We start from the raw sequence: 20,471 nt of genomic DNA, 5'->3' as shown, positions 1-20,471 counted from the left end.
AGAAAAGATCGTTGCCAGCCTGTTCTTCATATTTCAAAGAAAATTCGTTTTCCTTGCTCAGAGTAATGCAAAAGTTGGTGACAGTTCATATTGGATGAAGTAGTTTCAAGGCTTCTTTATTTGCCAATACCAAGCTAATAATTGAATGTTCACTATGATGTAAAAAACTAAAGGAAGGTATTTTTTTAGCATCTGGGGACTGTGTTGATAATGTAGCGGGTTTCAAAGTAAATAGTCGAGTTTGAAAAGGTAGGGGTTTGTCCTCATCAGGGTTTTTGCTCAGCCGTGATTATCAGTCCTAATTTACTGTGATTAAACTTTAAGACTGAATCAGTTGCTCTGTTGTTTGAGAAGTACTGGCACTTCTCAAAGGGATGCACAGGGATGTAGAGAAGGCTGAGCTAGCCAAGTTTAAGGTATATGTTGTTAGACATTGGGGTCATTGCAAAGGAAGGTTAGTATGTTTTAGCACTTCACCGTGAGCTGACAGTGTGGTTGGTGGCTGGCTAGTACAGCAAAGAGGAAATATAGATCACCTACATGTGTGGCACTTAATAACCAATACTTTTAAATAATTGACTGAAGAGCACTGCCTCACAAAATGTCAAATGCTACTCTTGGTCTTTTACCACCCAGTATTGACTATAACCTAAAACTAGCCTTTAATCATTGGTTAAAGGACAACTTTAAAATATGTTGAAATTAGATATATGAGGCCCGATTCTGAGCTTACTTGCACAGACATAAGTGAAAATGAATTAGGAGATGAACATTATCCTTCAAACATTCAGCATACATGCTTTTATATGTTTATTCATATAAAGTTCTATATTAAGTTTTGTCCTCTTCAGTCATGTAAAAACTTTCTAATAATATGTAAAGTTTGCTCTGATGCATGGCAGTCTCCAAATAAAAACTTTTTGACAAAATCTTTGGCAAGAGCTGTTAACTTCTTTTGGTTTATCACAGGAGATGAATTTTCTGTAACTTCTGTTCCACTAAAGCTAGAATTGAGCTTTTTTATCTCTCTCCAGTATTTACTGTTGTGGGATTTTTTTACTGGTACAGCTAGCAGGAGGGCTCATTCAAAGAGGCAAGCCAACAGGAGCGCCTTCCTACTGCAAGAAAAGATATTACTGAACAGAGTTCTATTAAAGCAAGAGGACATACAGCTTTTAAGAGAACTTGGAAAATTTATAGCATATGTTTTTGTCAAAACGTGTACTTAGTAATAGAGGTATTGTAAGAAGTGTTCATGTGTTAACTAAAAATACCAAACAAACTTGGCATAACTGAAATTTCTTGAGATTTTTAGCAAATCTAAGAATTTATGCTTGCATATATCTAAAAAAGAATAGAGTGAAGAGAAATCATGCCACCATTGCATCATCAAGATGATTTTTTTCCCCCCAGAATAGACAGTTACCTGTTCAGAGGTGGTAGTTCAGAGCAGTCACTTGCCAAGCAGCTTGATTGCTAAGTTGGTGGGTGAAACATTGATTTTCTCCCCTACCCACATTTTATTAACTCAGTTTAGAGCTCAGTGGGAGCATAATGAGACGAATGTGGACCTGAGTTTGAGAGCCCTCCTAAATGGTAGTCCACATCGTTAAATGGCCAGATGTTGCAGTTTGGTACATGGTCCTCCAATGAGACCAGCTAATCCTGCAGAAAACTAACTAGCCTGTTGCTAAACTTTACCTCTTACACTTAAAGAGCAGCTGTTCTGTGTCAGGTTGTGTATTCTGTGTAGGATCGAGATACATTTAAAGTTTAGCCAAGATGCCAGGCTTGAATTAGACTGAAATTACATTGATTTATGTAACAGATCAACATGACTAGTCAAAAATCAGATTGACTAAAATATTCATGTCACAATGTGCTGTATTGTAATATTGATTTTAAATTTTAATTTATTGATTACTGGCCTCATGTGATTCATTCATGGAACCTGTTTGCCAGACATCATGAGGTAGAGGCCAGCAAAACCAGAATGAAGCAGGAAGGAGGGAGGAGAGAGAAAATAAGTATCAAGTGCTTAAACCTCCGAATGACTGTTGATATGTGCAGCCTTCCCAAATCTGTGTGATTTTCTTTAACAAACCATAATGTTATCCTTTATACCTTGTTAATGCTGTAGATGAAGCAAACTTTCCTTCAGCTTTTTTTTAGGAAGTTGTCATCAAACTTCTGTGTTCAAAAGTCACTAGGCTAGCAGTCAGGTTTTTGAAAAATATTTTAAGAACTATGGCTACCAACTAATAATTTCATTCTATTTTTACCAATAAAATTGCTTTAATATTTATTTATACACTGCAAATTTAAGTATCTTTATTGTAATCTTTAACATACATTGACCAAACATTTAGTTAATGTTACATGGAACACTTTCAGATTTCTGTAGCCTTTCTGTTCACCCATGCAGGAAAGAAAGCCTCAGGTGACAGCTTTGGGCAGTTTTCTTTATTTTTGCTCTGTGGCAGGTTGTGCTTGTTTTCATCCTTGGAGCTGAGTAGGGGTAAACAAAAACCTCTTTGTGGTACAAATAATGATTAAAGCAGCTTTGAACTTGGTGTGAAATGTAACTACCACAACAAAGATAAATACAGAATTCTAAAGACCAGATCTATGGATTGCTATTAAAGGAAAAAAGGCTCAGTGGAAATGAGGATAAATGGCATTATTTTGCTTAAAGAATATTTAATGAGTTACGTATTTGTGTTTTAGTAAGCTAATATTTCTCTTGTCTTAAAGTTGATGGCCATCCATATACAATTTTTCAAAAACATGAACTAGTGAAATATTACATCATTTGCTGCATTATTCTAAATAAAACTATTAGCTTGCTCCTGATGGATTTTTTATTACTTCAGTAGGGGATTTATTTTCTTCATAAAGCATGGTTTCCACAAAGCTTCATCATAGAAAAACCTGTTATTTTGAATGCCCCCCAAAAGCTGGGACCTGCTTTTCTACTTCTGGTAGGTGCACATTGTTCTGCGTTGGAGAGTTTAGCTGAATGGGAGATTCGGAGGAGGCATCATGAGCCATTTCAGCCACCCCATTTTCCCCCAGGCCTGCCTCCTCAGGGCACTTTCATGTCTCAGGTGGACACACAGTCAACTCAAAAGTTATTGATAGCTGATCTGGTAACCAGATTGTTCAGTAAACTATGGTTCATTATAATGCCATGCTCTCATTCCACACTGATTGGCTAGACTGTGTTCTAGCAATTTTAATATTGTAAGTTTTTTCAATCTTTTATATGACTGAAATATTTTGAAATGCACAATGGTAATCAAAGTAAGCCAGGGTTGTTACATATTTGCCTGAATTGCGTTTAAACCCAAGCATCTAATCTTCGTTGTACATACACCACATGTAAGAAAAAGAGTTGAGTTTTGCACTACTCTAGGTTTGAAGGGAGTAGCTCAGGTCATCACAAATTCATGTGGAATAGAAACAAACAGGTGTGTGTAACAATGCATTTAGGAATGAGTACCTTGTTAACCATCTCCTTTTCTTTTGGGTTATTCACAAAGAGTTGGATTCATGCATTACCCCGTTACTGCCCCAAATAATGAACACAGATATTTATGCTACCATATGTTTTTATCTTGCAGGTTGAATTTGAGTGGCTTAGGCAGTTTTGGTTTCAAGGCAAGCGGTATTTGAAGTGCACCGATTGGTGGCTTAAGCCTATTGCTAAGTTAGAAGAATTTTGGAGAAAAATGGAGATTATGGTAAGTACTAGTTTTATCTTCTAAAACCTCTGGAGCTTAGTTCTGAGAGCACTCACAATTATGTTTTTAATTGTACTGTAGTAACAGGTTTTAAATTTTATTCAGAACATATGAAAAGTAGAATCAATGTCAGCCTTCCACTTTCTCCTCTTACTTTTCTCCCCCAGTAGTCAGAAGAAATGTGAGCAAATCAAGATCAGAAACTCCCAAGATTTATTTCCTGACTTTATTTCTGAAGTTTGACAGCCTCATACATGACAGTCACATACTAACATCACATGAATTGGTACATGAAATGGTGCATTGTCAGCTTTGTCATACAACAGCAAGATTGGCAGCTCTGCCAATAACAACAGCGGTGAATGCATCTGAGGAAAGCTGAGACTCCAACTGATAGTCTGGAGGTACAACTATCTGTCTGTAGCCCACCTCCACACTTACACCACAGCTAGAACCAACAAGAGGAGATCATAGTTTCTTGAATAATTGTGATGATTCTGATTTCTGTGTACTGAAGGTACATCCCTACTTTCCTTGCAAACAGACTCAGTTGTCAGTGCTGTTGGCTTCCTTGCTGTTGCTGTCCAAGTTGAGACTCAGTTGGGACACTTTGCTGGTGAAATGTTTGATACAATTGTCAGCATGCCTGCTTCTAGATTTGTACACAGAGCTAATATTGACAGGTGTGCCTTGTTCATATTTACAGGCCTGCATTAGAAGCTCCTTCCAAGTCATTCCTCCTGAGCACAGCATAAGCCTCAATTTACACTTAGTTGCCCTGGAAAAGTTCATAATGTAGCTGAGGATGCTGAATATGATTTGTAGTAGAGGTGGTTTTGAATCTCTGGAGATGTGGTGCAACAAGAACGTGTTCTTGAGTTCTCAGGGAAATGTGACAGGCTAAGCTGCTCCGGAGTAATGTAAGCTTCTCCAGCAACGGCTGGTTTCGGACATAAGTGTGGAAAAGTGCAACTTTCATTTGTGAAATCACTTACCATAAGGAATCAGTGAACATGAAACTTTCCTTACAAAAGGGAGAAATTATTAATAACTTGTTTATGTGCTTCGTTTTGTTTGATTTTTCCCTGTTATTTTTGTTCTTATGTACTCATATTCTTGACTGACCTTTGTAGGTTAGCAAAAGGCTTCTGGTTTGTTTTTCTTTCAAATGACAAGTTACTGTCTTGTAACACAGGCTTAGATGAGGTAGAGACAAGAATGTTTGATTGTTACTTTATATCCATTGTGTGTTGAGAACATGGCAAAACAGCAAACTCAGGAATTCTCAAGGGTTAGGTTTTCTGCAATTGGTGTGACATTACCATGTGTCTCTAATTAGAAACATGGTGGCGTCAGTGTATCTCCTTTCAACAGGCCTCAGGATGATATTTATCAGCAAACTGAGGGTTTGGCCAAGACAGAAGCTGCTTCTAATTTTAAAATTGCTTTAATGTTTTATGACTTATAACATATTAATCACAATTAATTTCAGCTATTGAAGGAGACAGAAGAGAATGTTAATTAAGAATGTCTGTTTAGTTGAGTCTCTAAGTAAATTTGATGCTTACTGTATTTTGGACTTGGAGGTAGGCTGGGGTTTTGGGGATTTAACCTGCGTTTTGTCCTTTAGCGTTTCATAAAATGACAGTAGGGGGCAATGTTGAGCCGCAGTTTTAATGCAACAACAGGCACTGACTTAATAAAAATACATAGAAATGTAGCATTAACATCAAGAATTATCCCTGTTGCTTCAAGTTAGCTGTAATCTCTAAGATTCCATAACACAGGAAATCAATTGTGGGTTAACAAATTCAACAGCAATTTAACATAAAAAGTGCAGTGTTTTGGTGCATGCCTAGCTTCCACAGCATTAAGTTAAATCAAAAAGGTATTTCTGAAGGTACCCAGTAGTCTACAGTCAATTTTTTTTTTTTTCTCCAAATCTGTAATTTTAGGTGAAGGATACTTTAACAAGAAAAAAAAAAGTCAAAATGCTAAAAATAAAAATATCTTAGACTTGCTGTTTTTTTTTTCAGAAGAATATTTTTACTTTAGAGAAATTATTTCTTAGATGAAAATACTTAAGCAATGTATTTGTCTTTGTCTTGTGTGTGAACTGAACAAGTCTCGACTTATAGATATATTATATATATATGTCTAGAGTGTTTCCAAAATTGTTTCTGATTATGTTAGTTGTAATTACTCTAATGTCATAGCAGAAGATGATACTGCAGGAATTTAACCCAGTGTCTTCAAACCTTTGGGCTTTTTTAAAATATTTTTGTACATTCTAGCAAGCACACAATTTTATCATAATGTTTATTCCTGGCATTTCTTTCCCTGAGGATAGTTTTACTTAGAGCTTGCTCTTGTGATGTAAATGTTAAACCTTTCATTTGAATGACATTCTGATAAAACATCACATTTCCCACAATATTACCTCATGAGTTTATGAACTATTAAATCCAAAGCAGTTTAACCAATCTTCTTGTCTTTTCTCCCCTGCCTTGAAAATATGAAGGCTATTCAAATGTTTGAGGTTTTTTTTTTTTAAAAAGTCATCCAAGATTAACATGTTATCATTTGCAACATCAGGATAAATGCTTGCTGAATTCAAAGGGAGAGTTACCATTTGAAAAAAGACTGTACAAGCTTGGCTTTCTGGGTAAAGAGAAGTCTGAAAAGCTGAAATCTCATGTGATGTGAGGAAGTCTTGCTGTAGCTGTTCTGAGATTCAGTGGAGAGACAATTTGTCTCTCAGGGTCTGATATCATGCAGACCTTGCAATCTGACATTTATTTTAGCTATGAAAATCTTTTAACACCATGGTGAATCAGTGAGAACTGCAGAAGTCCTACAGTCTTTTTGTGTTTGTTTTGTTTTAGGTTGATTCACATATGAGTAAGTAAAAGGTAAATCAATTAAATGCTCTTTTGCTTGCAGAATGAAAAGGAAGCACACATGATTATACTTCAATATCAAACCTTTAAAGACTATTTTAACATACCTATTGTTCCTTTAAAAAAACAACAGAATAAAATAAATGAAGACCTTAGTACTACTATATGGCGTGAATAGTATTTCCTGCTTTGACAGTCCATTTAGCAATGTAGCAATGTATTTATATGGTGGTTGGCCTTAATAACCTTTATTGACTTTAGTGGGTAAGAGCCAAGACTGAGATTACTAAAATGTATCAGTTTCATTGCAGTATAAAATCACAACATATATAATTACGTTAGGTAAGCTTGGCTCCATTTAATCCCACCTATTTATGCAGGAATTTGGCAAGATGAAAAAAACATATAACTAAAATGCAGAGAAAAATATGACTGATTTGGAGTTATATTTAAAAGCTTAACCTTTGCCTACAATAAAGAGCCTACTTAAAAGAATGAAACATAGATCTTAAAGAGCTAATTTTTAATGATGCAACTGAAACACAAGTCATTGTTACACAATTTGTTTCGCTTTTTGGCATCCCAAAATACAGCTAATGATAATGAAATGCAGCACACCTTTTAATTTATAAATAGTGTAAAAGCAGAAGTTGCACATTCTGTAGTTATAGAGAGCAAAGTGGCATTTTGTGCACATGGGTATCTTTCTGTACAACTTTAATCTTGATTTGTAAAACTTCTTTTAAAATATTTTTACTAGTCATGTTTTTACTGTTATTCTCAACAGCGTGCTTTTACCAGTTTATACAGCTATACTGAAATCAAAGAGCAAGGCTGTTTTCTTGTAAAATTGTTTTCTTTTGTTTTTGAAGTCTATTTCATTATTTGCTACTATTGCTACATGTGAAGTATGTCATAGTTTCCAGCTGTAAGCCACTATTGTCACGGGCTTACCAACCTGACAGTTAGGATTGAGTCTAGGATGAAATTTGAGCTACAAAATCTCAGCCCAGGGCCATAACTATTTTTTTATTATTATTTTTATTTTCCCCATCAAATTAAAACAAGGGTTTAAATATGTATTTAAATCAGAGCATTTCAATTCTAGAATAATCATGAAAAGCTATAAGACAAAGTGTGCTTTTAAGGGGAATCCTCCTAGCTTTTGTAGATTTTGGCACTTTAAATCAGGAAACCAATTGCACTTTTTTAAAAAAAATAGATAATGGGATCACAAACAGGGTGGTTGGTTGCTGCCTTTTTCAGAAAATGCAGAGCAACTAACCTGACATTTGAATTGATTTGACTTTGTCAGGGAAAATTCAAGAAATTTGGAGGTACTGTTTTAATTTCTCTTTTAGTTTTCCTGTTGTGCTTAGATATTGCAGTGTCACACTCCTTTCTTGGAGGGCCATGTGGTGAGGGGTGATCCTATTTGCCTAATGAGCTGTGAAATTTAGGCACAACATGGTAGCTCAAAGACCCAAATTTTAGCCATATTTCTTGCCTTTTGGGGTTCTTCTTATCTATTATTTTTATCTATTATTGTTGTTGTTTAGGCCAGGCCCTTTAAATAAATGTGTTTTGGGCAGGTTATATTTTATGTACACTGGGAGTCAGATGTTTCTGGAAATGTACCTTTTATCTTAAACAACAACAGCAATAAAATCTCATCCTGAAGACTTTTTTTTCTGTTTTGTTTCAGTACCAATTTGCTTGACCCCAATATTTTTAGCTGTCAGAAATGGGAGAAAGGATTCAGCATCATGTGCAGTAGAACTGCTACCAATCTTTTTTGGTTTGTTGTTTGTTTGTTTGTTTGTTTTAAGGTAAAGTTATATTGCACATCTTTCAGACAAAAATATTTACAATTCTGAGGGAATTCAGACTTAAGCTTCCAAAACAACGCGTGTGCTGAAAGCACAAAGGACTGTGTTTATGATTCTCTTTGAAGTGTTTTTGCAACAGGATAAGGAAAATTTTAGAAACTGTCTGATAGTGTTCAGGGTAAATACTTAAACCCCTTTAGAGAATTTCACACACAGATACTGTGCAGCAGAAAAAAGGATACTTATGTTTCCTAAAGCTGCTACAGCCTACAGCTTTGTACTTAAAGACAGAGGTGTTGAATAGAATTCTACTGAGGATACATCCAGTGACAATATCTACAGGAACATCAGAGCAAACCAGTGGATAGCACTTTCTATTTTTAACCCTTATGTGAGCTGGTTGAGATCTAAGCTGTGTTGATATGAGCTGCTATAACATTTCTGTTACAGACTGGAATTGTTAAAAGGGCAGTCTTTCACCTCATACAGTGTACTGTGAGAACTATGCTGAAAACACTCAGGTTATAATGTGAACTGGCATAAGCCAGGAGAAGTTTAGGACAATTTATGTCCTATGGGAGAGGGAGATGTGCTCCTGACAGCACAGACGGGAGGACCATGGGTGGCTTATGCAGCTGTGGTGCCATGTGGCTGGTGTGTGTACTGTACCAGATGGTGCAGAGGTAATGGGCACACTGTCCTGCGTCTTTGTTCCATTTTGCGTGGATTTACACCTGAATTGAAGTTTGACATTAGTAGGTGTTGTGCACCTTGGTGAACTTTGGTTTTGGATGGCTAGAATTCTGTTGTGCTTATTTCTGTCAGGGCTTCTTTCTGTTGTCTTCACTGTATTTTTATACTACTGGCTGAGTATGAGTGCGTACATGTAGTATGTACATGCACTTGCATGTAAAATGATATGAGTTATGTGTTAGTATTTAAAACAAATATATGTAACACACAATCAGCAGATACAGAAATTGTGCATATGTATAATGTATTTAAGTTGTGTAAACAGATCTCTGTGACTGAGATGAGCACTGTGGCTTAAACAGGATTCTCCATCACATGTAAGTTTTTTCACAGTGGATACAGTGGATAGACTACTAGAGCTGGTCTATACTGTGATTGTATGTGTATGTACATGCTCCTCCACACAAATACATATGCAGGTATATTAGGGGGTTTTAACTGTGGTGATCTAATTCTTTATGTTAATGTCTGAATCATTAACTTGTATTTGGAGAAAAGGCAATAGGGGAATAAGCATGGGAGGCAACTATTTGCAGTTCTTGGCAGGAGGAACAATGTAGGAAAAGAGTTTAGAGGGCACTAGACTACATCTGGTATTACTGCAAGTTACACAGTGTGGAGCTTTGAAGGAAAAGCTCAGACTGTAGCTCCTGCTGCATCCCTGTGAATCTAGTATCCATCCTGGAAGGATGTTCTAGAACCTGGTGTTGCTGTCGTTTTACTGTTAATGGGAATTATGTGATCGATTTTGGTGAAGGCAGAATCAGTACGATGGGGCTCCTGTAGATTGTATAAAGTTGTCTGCTGTTTCCACCATTTTTCCCCAGACCTTGGATAGACATATACTGGGATAACAAAAAACCTTTTTATTAACAATATGTTTATCAAGGCTTGTTATTTGCTGTGGAAATAGTGAAGCAGTAATATTGTGCTATTGTTTACCAGTCTAATACAAAGCCTTTTGTGTTCTTAGAAAGCCATTTCCTAGTAGAAAAACTGAATAAAAGGCCATATTTGAATGCTGAGAATAGCATTTTCTGAGAAGAAATTCTTCTGTGTTTTTAAAGTTTGTGTATCTGTGTGTTATGTAAAACTTGATTAACTGTAGTTTAACTGACTTCTGATTCTTATTTATGCAGTCATAGATCAGATATAGAACTTAAGGATTTGTACATTTGTATAATGCATGTTTATGGGCATGCTACATAGACACAAAAAGTCTGGTGTTGAAACTGTGAATTACAGTGTTTTAACAGGAATAATTTTTACTGTTTGCTTTAGGGGAAGTTGTGATTTTGAATGAAAGTGAAAGCAAATGGCAGTATGACTAAAATGTCACCATTTACATTGCTGTAATTATTTTTTTAGACTACTAGTATTGCTAAACATGGTTTTGTTGCTATTGTATTTTAGTAGCTATGTAACCACTGTAACATAGAATACAGCTGTTCCATTTTGCAAGTATCTTTTGTAAGCAAAGGAGGTGACGTCTTCTGAAGAGCTGCCATTGCTGTGTAGATACCTTTTCTTTCCTATCTGATCATTAGTCCTTCTAATTCCTAAAAAAGTATAGTTGAATAGTGTGTTTGCAATGTAATTTTTTTAACAGTTACTTCATCTTTGATAAAAATTGCAGCTTTCATTTTATATATAAAGAAATAAAACTTGGCTTCAGTACGTGCCAAGGAAAGCATTATGGTCTGATGGATTAGGTACTAATTCTTTCATTGACCCTCTGTTTAACTTGTGCGAGTACCTTAAGCGTGGTTTTCAAAATCAGTGTGGAGATCAAGATGTTGAGGTCTTACTTTGGTTTTAGATTGCAGACTATTTCTAATCTTAAATTCCTTATCAATAAAACAAGGCTCTTATTTTTACTGTAACTGAAGAGAGTCGCTTATTGGCTATGTCGCAGGGACAGAACATGCTGCAGTTGAAGGAACCCAAAAAATTTCTGCCTCTCCTGCTACCATGACTGGAAATTGTAGAATTTACTCCACATCTAAGATTTTATTTATTTATTTCAGATGGGTAAGTTCCATCCATTTAGTTACAACAGAAATACCTTACTGTGTTTTGGCTGACCCTTATTGTCCCCTGGCAGTTCTCAGTTCTAACTCTCAGGAGCTTTGGAGTATATGTTTTTTACACTTTTCATTTTTTAGTACATGTGTTTCTGCTTAATAATCCTGAAGCTGTAGATGTGATATAATGTTTACTATTTTGCAGTAAGAAGATAATTACTGGCTTTAGTTGATTGTTGCTAGTTAACATCAGGTTTTGGCAGTTCTCCTTGGACTGCTAATGGTTCTGAACTCCATACAATTCTCACAGCAGAGGCTCTAGTACAAAGTTGAAGTGTAGCAAATCTTCTCAATTATTTCTTTGAAATAACATGATCATTTATTACAATCAGACTAATGACATCTCTTTTCGTAGGACTCATTCTGAATTTCTGAAATGTAATAGAATGATTAAGGTAATGGCGAGAATAGGCCAGATACTTGCCTGTGAATATGAATGGCATCCATGGAGCTATGCTTGATATGAATCTGACTTCATGCTTAGTATGCATTGTTCTGCAAAGTGTGCTGTTAGTAGCTGGGTGTTATAATAGACACAATAACTGCTATAAAAGACACAATAACTGTGTGTCAGTTCATGTTGTCTAGCTGCCTAGAGATCAATATAATTGTGTAATAAACTGAAGTGATTATTTTATGTGTGTGTATGTATGTATGCATATAAACACTGCTAATAATTATATTTTAGCTCAATCTTCAAGTTGTGTGCTACATGCTAATGGATTAAAGCTTTACCAGCTAGCTAGAAGGTCAATCGTTTTGTCAATGTTGTGGCAGGACTCAGCTTGGATAAGTGAATTATAAGACTTTTCTTGTAATTCAGACACATGGCAGAGTGTGTTTGCTCACTGTCATCCTTCACTGATTGCTCTCACATTCTGTCCAATGTCAAGCTTCCATTTTATAAAATAGGAAATTTCATGCTGAAGTCATTTGCAGTAGGACCACAGAATTCACTCCTTTGCTCAGAACTAAAGATGGGTTTTGCTGCTGATGGAAGCTTTGGACAGAAATTATTTAAAGATTGTTCTGTACAAAGTAATTTATGCTGATGCTGTGTAGTACCACAGTACACAGAGGTTGTTTTTCCCAGAAAGCCTTGAGGTGACAGAGAATCTGAAAATCTTTCAGCAGCTGAACTCTATATTTCTGTCTTCTCTTACAGGGAAGAGGAAAGAACACATGTACAATGGTAATACATCTATCCCCAAGGAAATAGGGATGAAGTAATGTGAAATTAATTCTATATTTCATTTATGTAGATGCTCAGCACAATTCCTGTCTTGTACAAGGCCTGGAATGTTGTGATGCTTTAAAAAGGATTTAAAATATACATAATTATGATTATTAATATTTCTCACTTTTATAAGCCTTCTCCTGTATGTGGTATTTTCATTAATTCAACCTTGTTGTGACTTTGACTCTCAGAGGAACAACAGTAGAGAGAGGTTACCATGCTATTGCATTTCTACAGTCAGTTCTACAGTCAAGGCTTTTCAGTTCATTATTCTGATGTATATACTGATCTTTTGTTAGCTTCCATGTAGGACATACTGGATACATGTGTTTATAAACATATATCTTTGTGCGTCAGTTCCATTTGTGGTCATTATGCTAAACAAATTGTGATTTTACAGTATCAGATCTTATGAATCCACTGGGGATGTGAAAAGCTGGGTGAGACAACAGAGGAATCGATCTTGAAAAACTTGTGAAATCTACAAAAATCTTGAACAAAACAAAAAAATCCCACTGGTTTCTCTGAGAAATCCTGTTAAAAACCAGGATACAGAACTGTTTGCTCAACTTTCTCCTTTGCTTTTTATCTTCTGCGTTTTCTCATTAAATGTAAAATACTGTAATTGAATCACAGCATTAGCTGGCTTTTCCCAACAAAACAGCAGATTTAAGCTCTTTGCTGTTAGTTTCAAAAGTAAGAGAGAGCGTGTGTGAGAGAGAAAGCGAAGACAAAAATTGAGCACATAGATGTATAATCCCAAAGGAATAAACTGACTTCTACTAGACAAGCTGAAAGCTGATTAAAATATTTTTCATCCTTTGGGTATGCAACAGCTTTTGATGATGGAGAGTGTATTAATATTCAGCTTAGCTGCTTGTCGACACTTCAGACAGGTCCCAGGAATGACTCTGATACTGACCAGGTTTTCTCACTCTGCCAGAAATCCTTATGAGACATAGAGCAGCACCCTTGTACTGGCAAAAGCCAAGATAAGAATAATGCTTTTGAGCTATGTCTTTATTTTAGAAATTGCTTTTAGACATTTTGAAAGGATTTAAAATTTTAAAGAATTCTTTTAATGCTGTAAACTCATTTAGATACCACAAAGGAGAAGGATTAATTCTCATTGTTTTAAAAGAATGCTGCTGTAATCTCTTTGGTTTAAAATTCATTTGTCTGAGTTGTTTGTAAACATACAAAGATCCCAGTAACAGTATCAGTGGACCAGATTTTTGGAGAGAGTGTTCTCATTGCACTTATTTTGTAACAGTCAGTTCTGAGGTGTTGGGATAATGTTCTCTTAACTTCATCTTTTCCCTTGTAATGTAATACCTACCTTCCAGACAAGAATGAGATGTAAACAACTGCTTTATCAGCTGATATGTCTTCTGTTCTTTTGTTGGCGTGCTGACATATGGGGTGTTTGGTTTTTCCCCTTCTGCAGTGACTAAATATATACTGTATCTCTGGAAAACATGTCATATGCTGTGTGAGGAGCCTGTAGGATGGCTTCAGGGCTAAATACTTCCTGTAATAGGTGAAAGAGCATGGCTTAATCAGCTTAGTTAATGTAATTAATCTGTGCTTTTTCTCATGGCAGTGCCTTAAAGTGTATTTCATTTAGAAAATGTAAATTATAGTTGTGGAATGACACAAGTTTGCTGAAATCCTGTGAGTTTTTATAGTGGACTTAGGTGAAATTTGCTAGTTACTCTGCAATGGAAGTGGAAAATTAAAGGGGTATGTGTTTTTACTGAAGATGTAAAGGAGAAATTCTAATGCAGTTTAGATTGTAAATGCTTCTCAAACTAAGAAAGTCTGCTTCCTCCCCCCCCCATCTAATTTTAACGTCTTTATCCATGGCAAGAGCTGTCTATGTTCATCGCAACCCCACCTTGCCTGCTTGCAGGTGTGTCACCAGATTTTGTGACACTACTTTCTGTTATAATTCCTTGGAAGAAGGTAAACTAGTATGATGGGATTGTGAGGATGTGGATTTTCTCTCCCCTGATCCTTGGGTCTCAGCAGAAAATGTGATAAGAAATAAAAGGAAGTTGGACTGATTTGTTCTTCCTTTAGATTAGTTGAGGTTTTTTATGTTCTTCATAAGGTACTCTACATTAAAGAAAAGCTCTGATTTTCTCTTCGGGAAATGTTGAGATCTTGGTCCTCATGGAACCCTCCTGTCTGGAAGGTTAGAGGAGAAGATTTGTTAGCAAGGCACAAGCACTGGCAGAAACAGTTAAATGCTGAGTTCTACTTCCCATCTCATTTGGTTTATCTAGTATATTAATGTACATTAATATACTAATATAATAAACTTGTTTATTTACCTGTACAGTTTTTGAAAGGGTAAGGTGTGGGGTGGAAAAGGCAAGCAGGGCAGCACAGTGCAGTTGGGCAAAGGGAGAGTGGCAGTGGATGCCAGTAGCTAGTGAAAACATGGGAAAGAAGGTTTAGGAGCCAATATGCTAACTGAATAACAGGACCAAAGGCAATGTGAGTGGAGGCTCCTGGGACAGGAGTTTAAGTGCTGTAGTGGTTGGAAAACTTGAAACTGGATGTGTAGGTGGAATGGACCTTTGGATACAGTAGGAATAGAAAACAAGCTTGGCAGGAAAAGCTTTGAAGATTGAGAAAGTGTAGGAAAGAACAGCAAAGGCTCCGGGGCAAAAAGGCGTGGTGTGGTTGGAGAGAAAATAAGATAGGAGAAGCTTTGCAGTGGGGGAAGTGGTTATGGAGATGATGGCATAAGATAAAGTGGCTTTGTGCCTCCTTCAAAGCAGAATGTTGTGGGTATTGATGTCTTTGTTGTCTTTTTGTGGTTTTTTGTCCCTATAAAAAAAGTTTGTGTTCTAATAGAAATTTCTTTATTGGCATCTTTGTGCAGTAATAATACCGCATTTAATATGTTACTAGGTTATACTAGAGAACCAAATAAGGGAGTGCTTGTTTAGGCAAATAATAATTACATAAAATGGAAAAAGATGCTTACAGTATCTTTTATTCTTTGTTTTTTTTTCTTTTAATCCTTTATTCTTTAAAAAGTATTAGAACTTAATGCAACAAATATCTAAACTTACCCAGGAAAAAAAAGATTATATATGCGTTTATTGTTAATTTAAAAATGCACATAATTTTTAAGGTGTGTGAATTATTTGTGCATTTATATTCTTAAACATATATACCTCTCTCCCTCTATGCATATGCATGTGCACATATATATGTGTGTGCACCCACATGTTTAAGTACTGAGCTGTTCTCTATTATGCTTGAAGATCAAATATGTTAGTTTCTCATCTTAGTACCTCCCACTGCTTGGGCACTACTTCTATGGTAGACTTTAGTGTTTCTTGATTATATGGGGTGTTATAATTTCCTGATGACTGGTTATGTTATTTATAATGCAGAGGGTGTTAATCCTTTTGTGATTAACACTCTATTTGAATTACCAGAGGTCAAAGGTACATTTTTTATTTGGGTTAGGGTGTTGGGTTTTTTTTGTCTTTTTTCTTTTTTTAATTGGGGGGGAGGAGGGTGGGGGGGTGTGTTTGTTTGGTTTTGTTCTCTTTTTTTTACTAAATGTTTTGTGTTCTCTGCTTTATTTGAGAATAACTTTGAGCTAATTTGGGGTGAGGGAGGAGAGGAGCATCCTTCTTCCTTAGGGGCCCAAGGCTGCTGAAGCTCTAGTCATTAAAACGTAAATTCTCTTTGCAATGAATATGTCCTCCAGAAATTCTGTATTTAAAATAGTGAAAATCTCTTAACAGAAAGAAGCAAAGTTAAAAGCCCATGGAAAAAATAATTCCCTGCTTAGCCTGCATAAAAGTAGATATCTAACTGTGTCTCATTTTAAGGCATTTTGAAGAGATTTATTAAAGGAAAGTTTATATGTATGTGTGTATATTTGTGTATGTATAAAAATGTGTGTATGTGTACATGCACACACACCTTTTAATGTATAAATATATAATGCCTGTTACTTCAGGTGATTCGGAGATACTGTAAGAATCTTGTCTTGCTACCAGATGTCTCCCAATTACTTGTTTCCAGAATTGAGAAGCCATATTAAAAGCCTTCAATTCTTGCAAAGGCTGCGGCTTCACAGAAGTTATTGTTACTTTAATACTTCAAGCCTTTCTTTCTCTAAATACTATGGGCTTCTTTTATGTTTTGCTGAGCTGTGTTCCTTACAGGAATGGAGCTGGGCAGAGGGAAGCAGTGAAGGCTCTTCACCATTTTGGGTTTGGTTTTTTTGGCAGTCCTGGGGTTGTGTTCTTACATCTCCAAAAAAATTCAGTTATTTGTCTGGGTTTTGAGTTGCTGGTCCAAATGCAAAGACTCTGTAGTGCCCTACAGCAGTTGTTGGGGTTTACTGAAGTATGCTGTGATGCTGGTTTTGTTGCCATCTATAGAGACAACAATAGCACATTCCTTGACTACAAATGGTGAGGCAGATGTTCCACCTGGAGGTTTCTTCATGCTGTAGACTTTCCACCTGCTCCAAATCTGGAGAAGTATGGAGATGGAGGAGGACCTGCAGGAGTTCCCTCACTGGCACTTTTACCACTCTAAAACCTTTCTGGTAGTCTTTGAAACTGCAAGAAGCCAGTCATAAGAGAATTGTGTTGATACAGGGTAGTCCTCTGCTATGTTTAGGACTTGTGTATTGCATACAAACATAGAAGGTGGTCAAAGAGCAAAGAAGGAAACATAAATGTTAGGAAGCCAAAAATGAAGAGAGCAGCTCATCTGGTTGCGTCAGTATTTCAAGCTTCAGCCTCTAGTATGTTCTCGGCTCAAATGATGGTAATTGTGGAGACAATTCCAGGAATTCTTCTATTTCCAGTAGAGACATAGCTGGTCTTGACTTGGTGTTACAGGAACACGAAGCATCAGACCAGGCTGATCAAGTGTTAACAATGTATATTCTGCAGAGCTGGAACAGAAGTTCCCTGGTGCATAAAAGCTCTGTATTAACTCAATTACCAGCTATGGGCTTAATGCCTGAACTGCTGGGTGAAGTCTCTCAATACATCAGAAAATGGAAATATATTATAATAATTTATGTTTAATCTGTGTACCAAATCTGTGGGTGTTTTAATGTTGCTTTTCAGCAGCTAGGATGACTTCCACTTTAAGTGGAAGCACACAGGAGTGATGCTTCTGTCCAGCTACTCATTTGATGATTTTGTTCTTCTCTTTGTTGCATGCTAGCTTTCTCTCTGCTTTTCTCTCTGGTGCTTTGCTCAGAGCTCTGTGAGGTGTTGAGTGCTGGTTTGCTTTTGTCATAATCTTTCATGTTTGTTGTGATGGATAGGTGAAAAAGTAGTATTTGTTCTGCTCCAGCATGCAAGGAATCCAGTTCAGACACTGAGGACAATTAGTCCTATATTGTGGGATAAAAAGCAAACATGCTAAAATTTTAGGGGGACTTTTTTCCTATACATGCTCCAGGGGGAACTCTGCATATAACACTGTGGCTTCCTACATCACTTTGCTGTTTAAGATTGTTTAACTGCTGGCTGCCACTCAGTTGCTGGCCTGTGGTTGCCTTTATTTCTCTTCTAGAAATATGAAGCTCTACACTGGCTTTATTCCTTTTGGGGTTTGTTTTTTTTTTTTTATTCTTTTGGTGTTTCACTTATATTTTAATAGCCTCATTTGATCTTGATCTTGAAGGAGGTTTCAGTAGGAGGCAGAATTAAAGGCTAAGGTAGTTTTTGTGGGCAGAGCAGAGAGAGAAAATGGGAGGAAATCAGCTGCAGGAAAGAGGGAGGAACAGGGAAAGGAAGAGATTGCAAGAAGGAAGGTAGTATAAGAAAGTGAGAGAAGAGTTTAAAAATAGAAATAGGAATAAAGATACCAGAAGCATAAAAAAATATTGGAAGTGCAAGAAATAGTGAAACAGGAAGTAGGATAGTAATAATTTAGAAAGTGTCTGATACTTTATGAACTTCATTGTAGTCAGCATAATGAAGTTAATGGTAAAGTTGATGCCTCATCTTTCAAAATTAGTTTTCCTTTATTTTCTGTTATTCGTTGAAGTTAGAAATACCACAGTAAGTATATACAGCAGGAAAGAGAATCTAAGCAGGTATTTGCTTTCATGGATCAAAAGAACTGAAAGATATTAACACGAAAATCTGACTTCTCATCTATTGTTGGCTGCAGCATTTTATAGGGTCTTGCTTTGGGAAAATTATATATGTATCTACTAAAAAATGATGCAAATAGTTAAAAAATGTGACTTTTGTGTGAAGATATTATTTCACTTTTTATGTCAAAAATAGGATTTTTTTAGTCTGCTGACATATTTCTGAATCAACTTTCTTAAAGGAGATTCTGTATTATGGCCTTACTGTAGCAGAGCATTCAGTCTGAAAGTCTTCAGACAGAACATTTGCAATAGTCTGTACATGTAAAATTTTAAGTGATGAACTGCCTGATTAAAACCAGAATATATTTTTTAGTAAAATTTGTTACTGATTTTGTATAACTCAATTTTTACTACTACAAGGGGGGGGGGGGGGGGGGGGGGGGAGGGCGGGGTGCAGTGAGAGACTGGGATAAGTGGGGAGGGAAAGGAATTAGGAGGTAGCAGGAAAAGACTGAAAGAACATACAACTGAAGGTGAGACTTAAGTTTGTATAAATATCAACATTTTAAATGTAAATAATAAGATCCAACTTGGTAACTAAGATTTGCTTCAGGAAGAACGGAGCAAGTTGTTTGCTGATTTGGCTGGAATAACTAAAACAATGTACTTGGCAGTTTTTACACTGAAGATTATTGTGTACAAATATATAAAATAATTTTATAATTATAGTCGTGTTTCAAAGTCTGCTGAAGTCTGCATGAGTCTTTTTACATCTGTCACAAGCAACTATGGTTGAACCATAAATATTTCCAGAACTGCTGCATTATTTTTCCAAAACAACCATTTGAAAAGTTTGCATCATGGACTAAAGTAAATAACATGACCCACTAGGGCTGTGAATCTGGTTCTTGTGATGCTGCTTTTTCGGTAACTCTTACCATAAGCAGAATTTATACAGTTAAAATTGTCACTGGACAGCCAATGTATGCTACTGGTATGCTACTTGAAATGATGTTAGAATTGTATATTGGAAATATTATTTATATCCTGTTTTCATTTTACTGTCATATCTTCTTTTGTCCTACATTTGTGCTAATGCTGCCAATAAGCATGTATGAACCATCTCAACTTTTGCTGTTTTAAGAACTAATTGGCATTCTTCAAATCTTTTTTAATCAAGAAGCATTTTAGTGCTTATTTGCGCAGTATGACTTCTAAGACACTGCTGGGGTCAGAAGATAGTAGGTAACCTATACAGTGTTTGAACTGCTGCTCCAGTTCCTGGTTTCCTGAGGATAAATGTGATTGCTCCAATATAAATGTTTTAGATCACAGTGACAGCTGTGGAAATTAAACATAGCCAGCAAAATCTATTTTCTGTCTAGCTAAGTAAAGGAGAGGACAGATGAAAAAATTCCCTGGGCAAATAAATTCTTATGAACATTGATGAATCTTTTCCTTTTGCTATATTAATTTTATTGTATTCCCCCCCAAAAAAAAGAAAAAGGGGGGGGTGTGGGGAAGGAAATTCAGCTTTGGTTTTTTATACGTTCTTGGTATTTATCATTTAACAATGAAAAATTCAGAATATCATTTATAGGTAGTATCATAGAACACATTGCAAACACTTCTCTAAACACAGGGAAAATGTACCCCTTAGGATAGTTTCCAGAGAGTTTCCATGGTTTGTGTATGGAATAGGCTTTAAAATTCAATGAAAATCTGGGGCTGGGGGAGAGAAGGATTTACAGTTTCCCAAAAATTGTGTTTCTCCTAATTTATTATGAAGAGCATTCTCTTTACAGAGGTTTCAGCTATATTA

The 20,471-nt window shown here is 36.1% G+C and overlaps 1 protein-coding gene across 1 annotated transcript in view; it reads left to right on the top strand.

Annotated features, from left to right (window-relative positions):
• The window catches only part of FTO (FTO alpha-ketoglutarate dependent dioxygenase), a 244,348-nt gene that overhangs the window by 75,553 nt on the left and 148,324 nt on the right, over positions 1-20,471 (top strand). The window contains exon 7 of the mRNA XM_013129797.2: positions 3,624-3,743. Coding sequence (XP_012985251.2) covers positions 3,624-3,743 — 120 coding nt within the window. The remainder of the gene's footprint in view (positions 1-3,623; positions 3,744-20,471) is intronic.

This window comes from Melopsittacus undulatus, chromosome Z (assembly GCF_012275295.1).
Source record: "Melopsittacus undulatus isolate bMelUnd1 chromosome Z, bMelUnd1.mat.Z, whole genome shotgun sequence".
NCBI lineage: Eukaryota > Metazoa > Chordata > Aves > Psittaciformes > Psittaculidae > Melopsittacus > Melopsittacus undulatus.
Note: the sequence above shows the minus strand (reverse complement) of the source record. Positions and strands in the feature narration are given on the sequence as shown.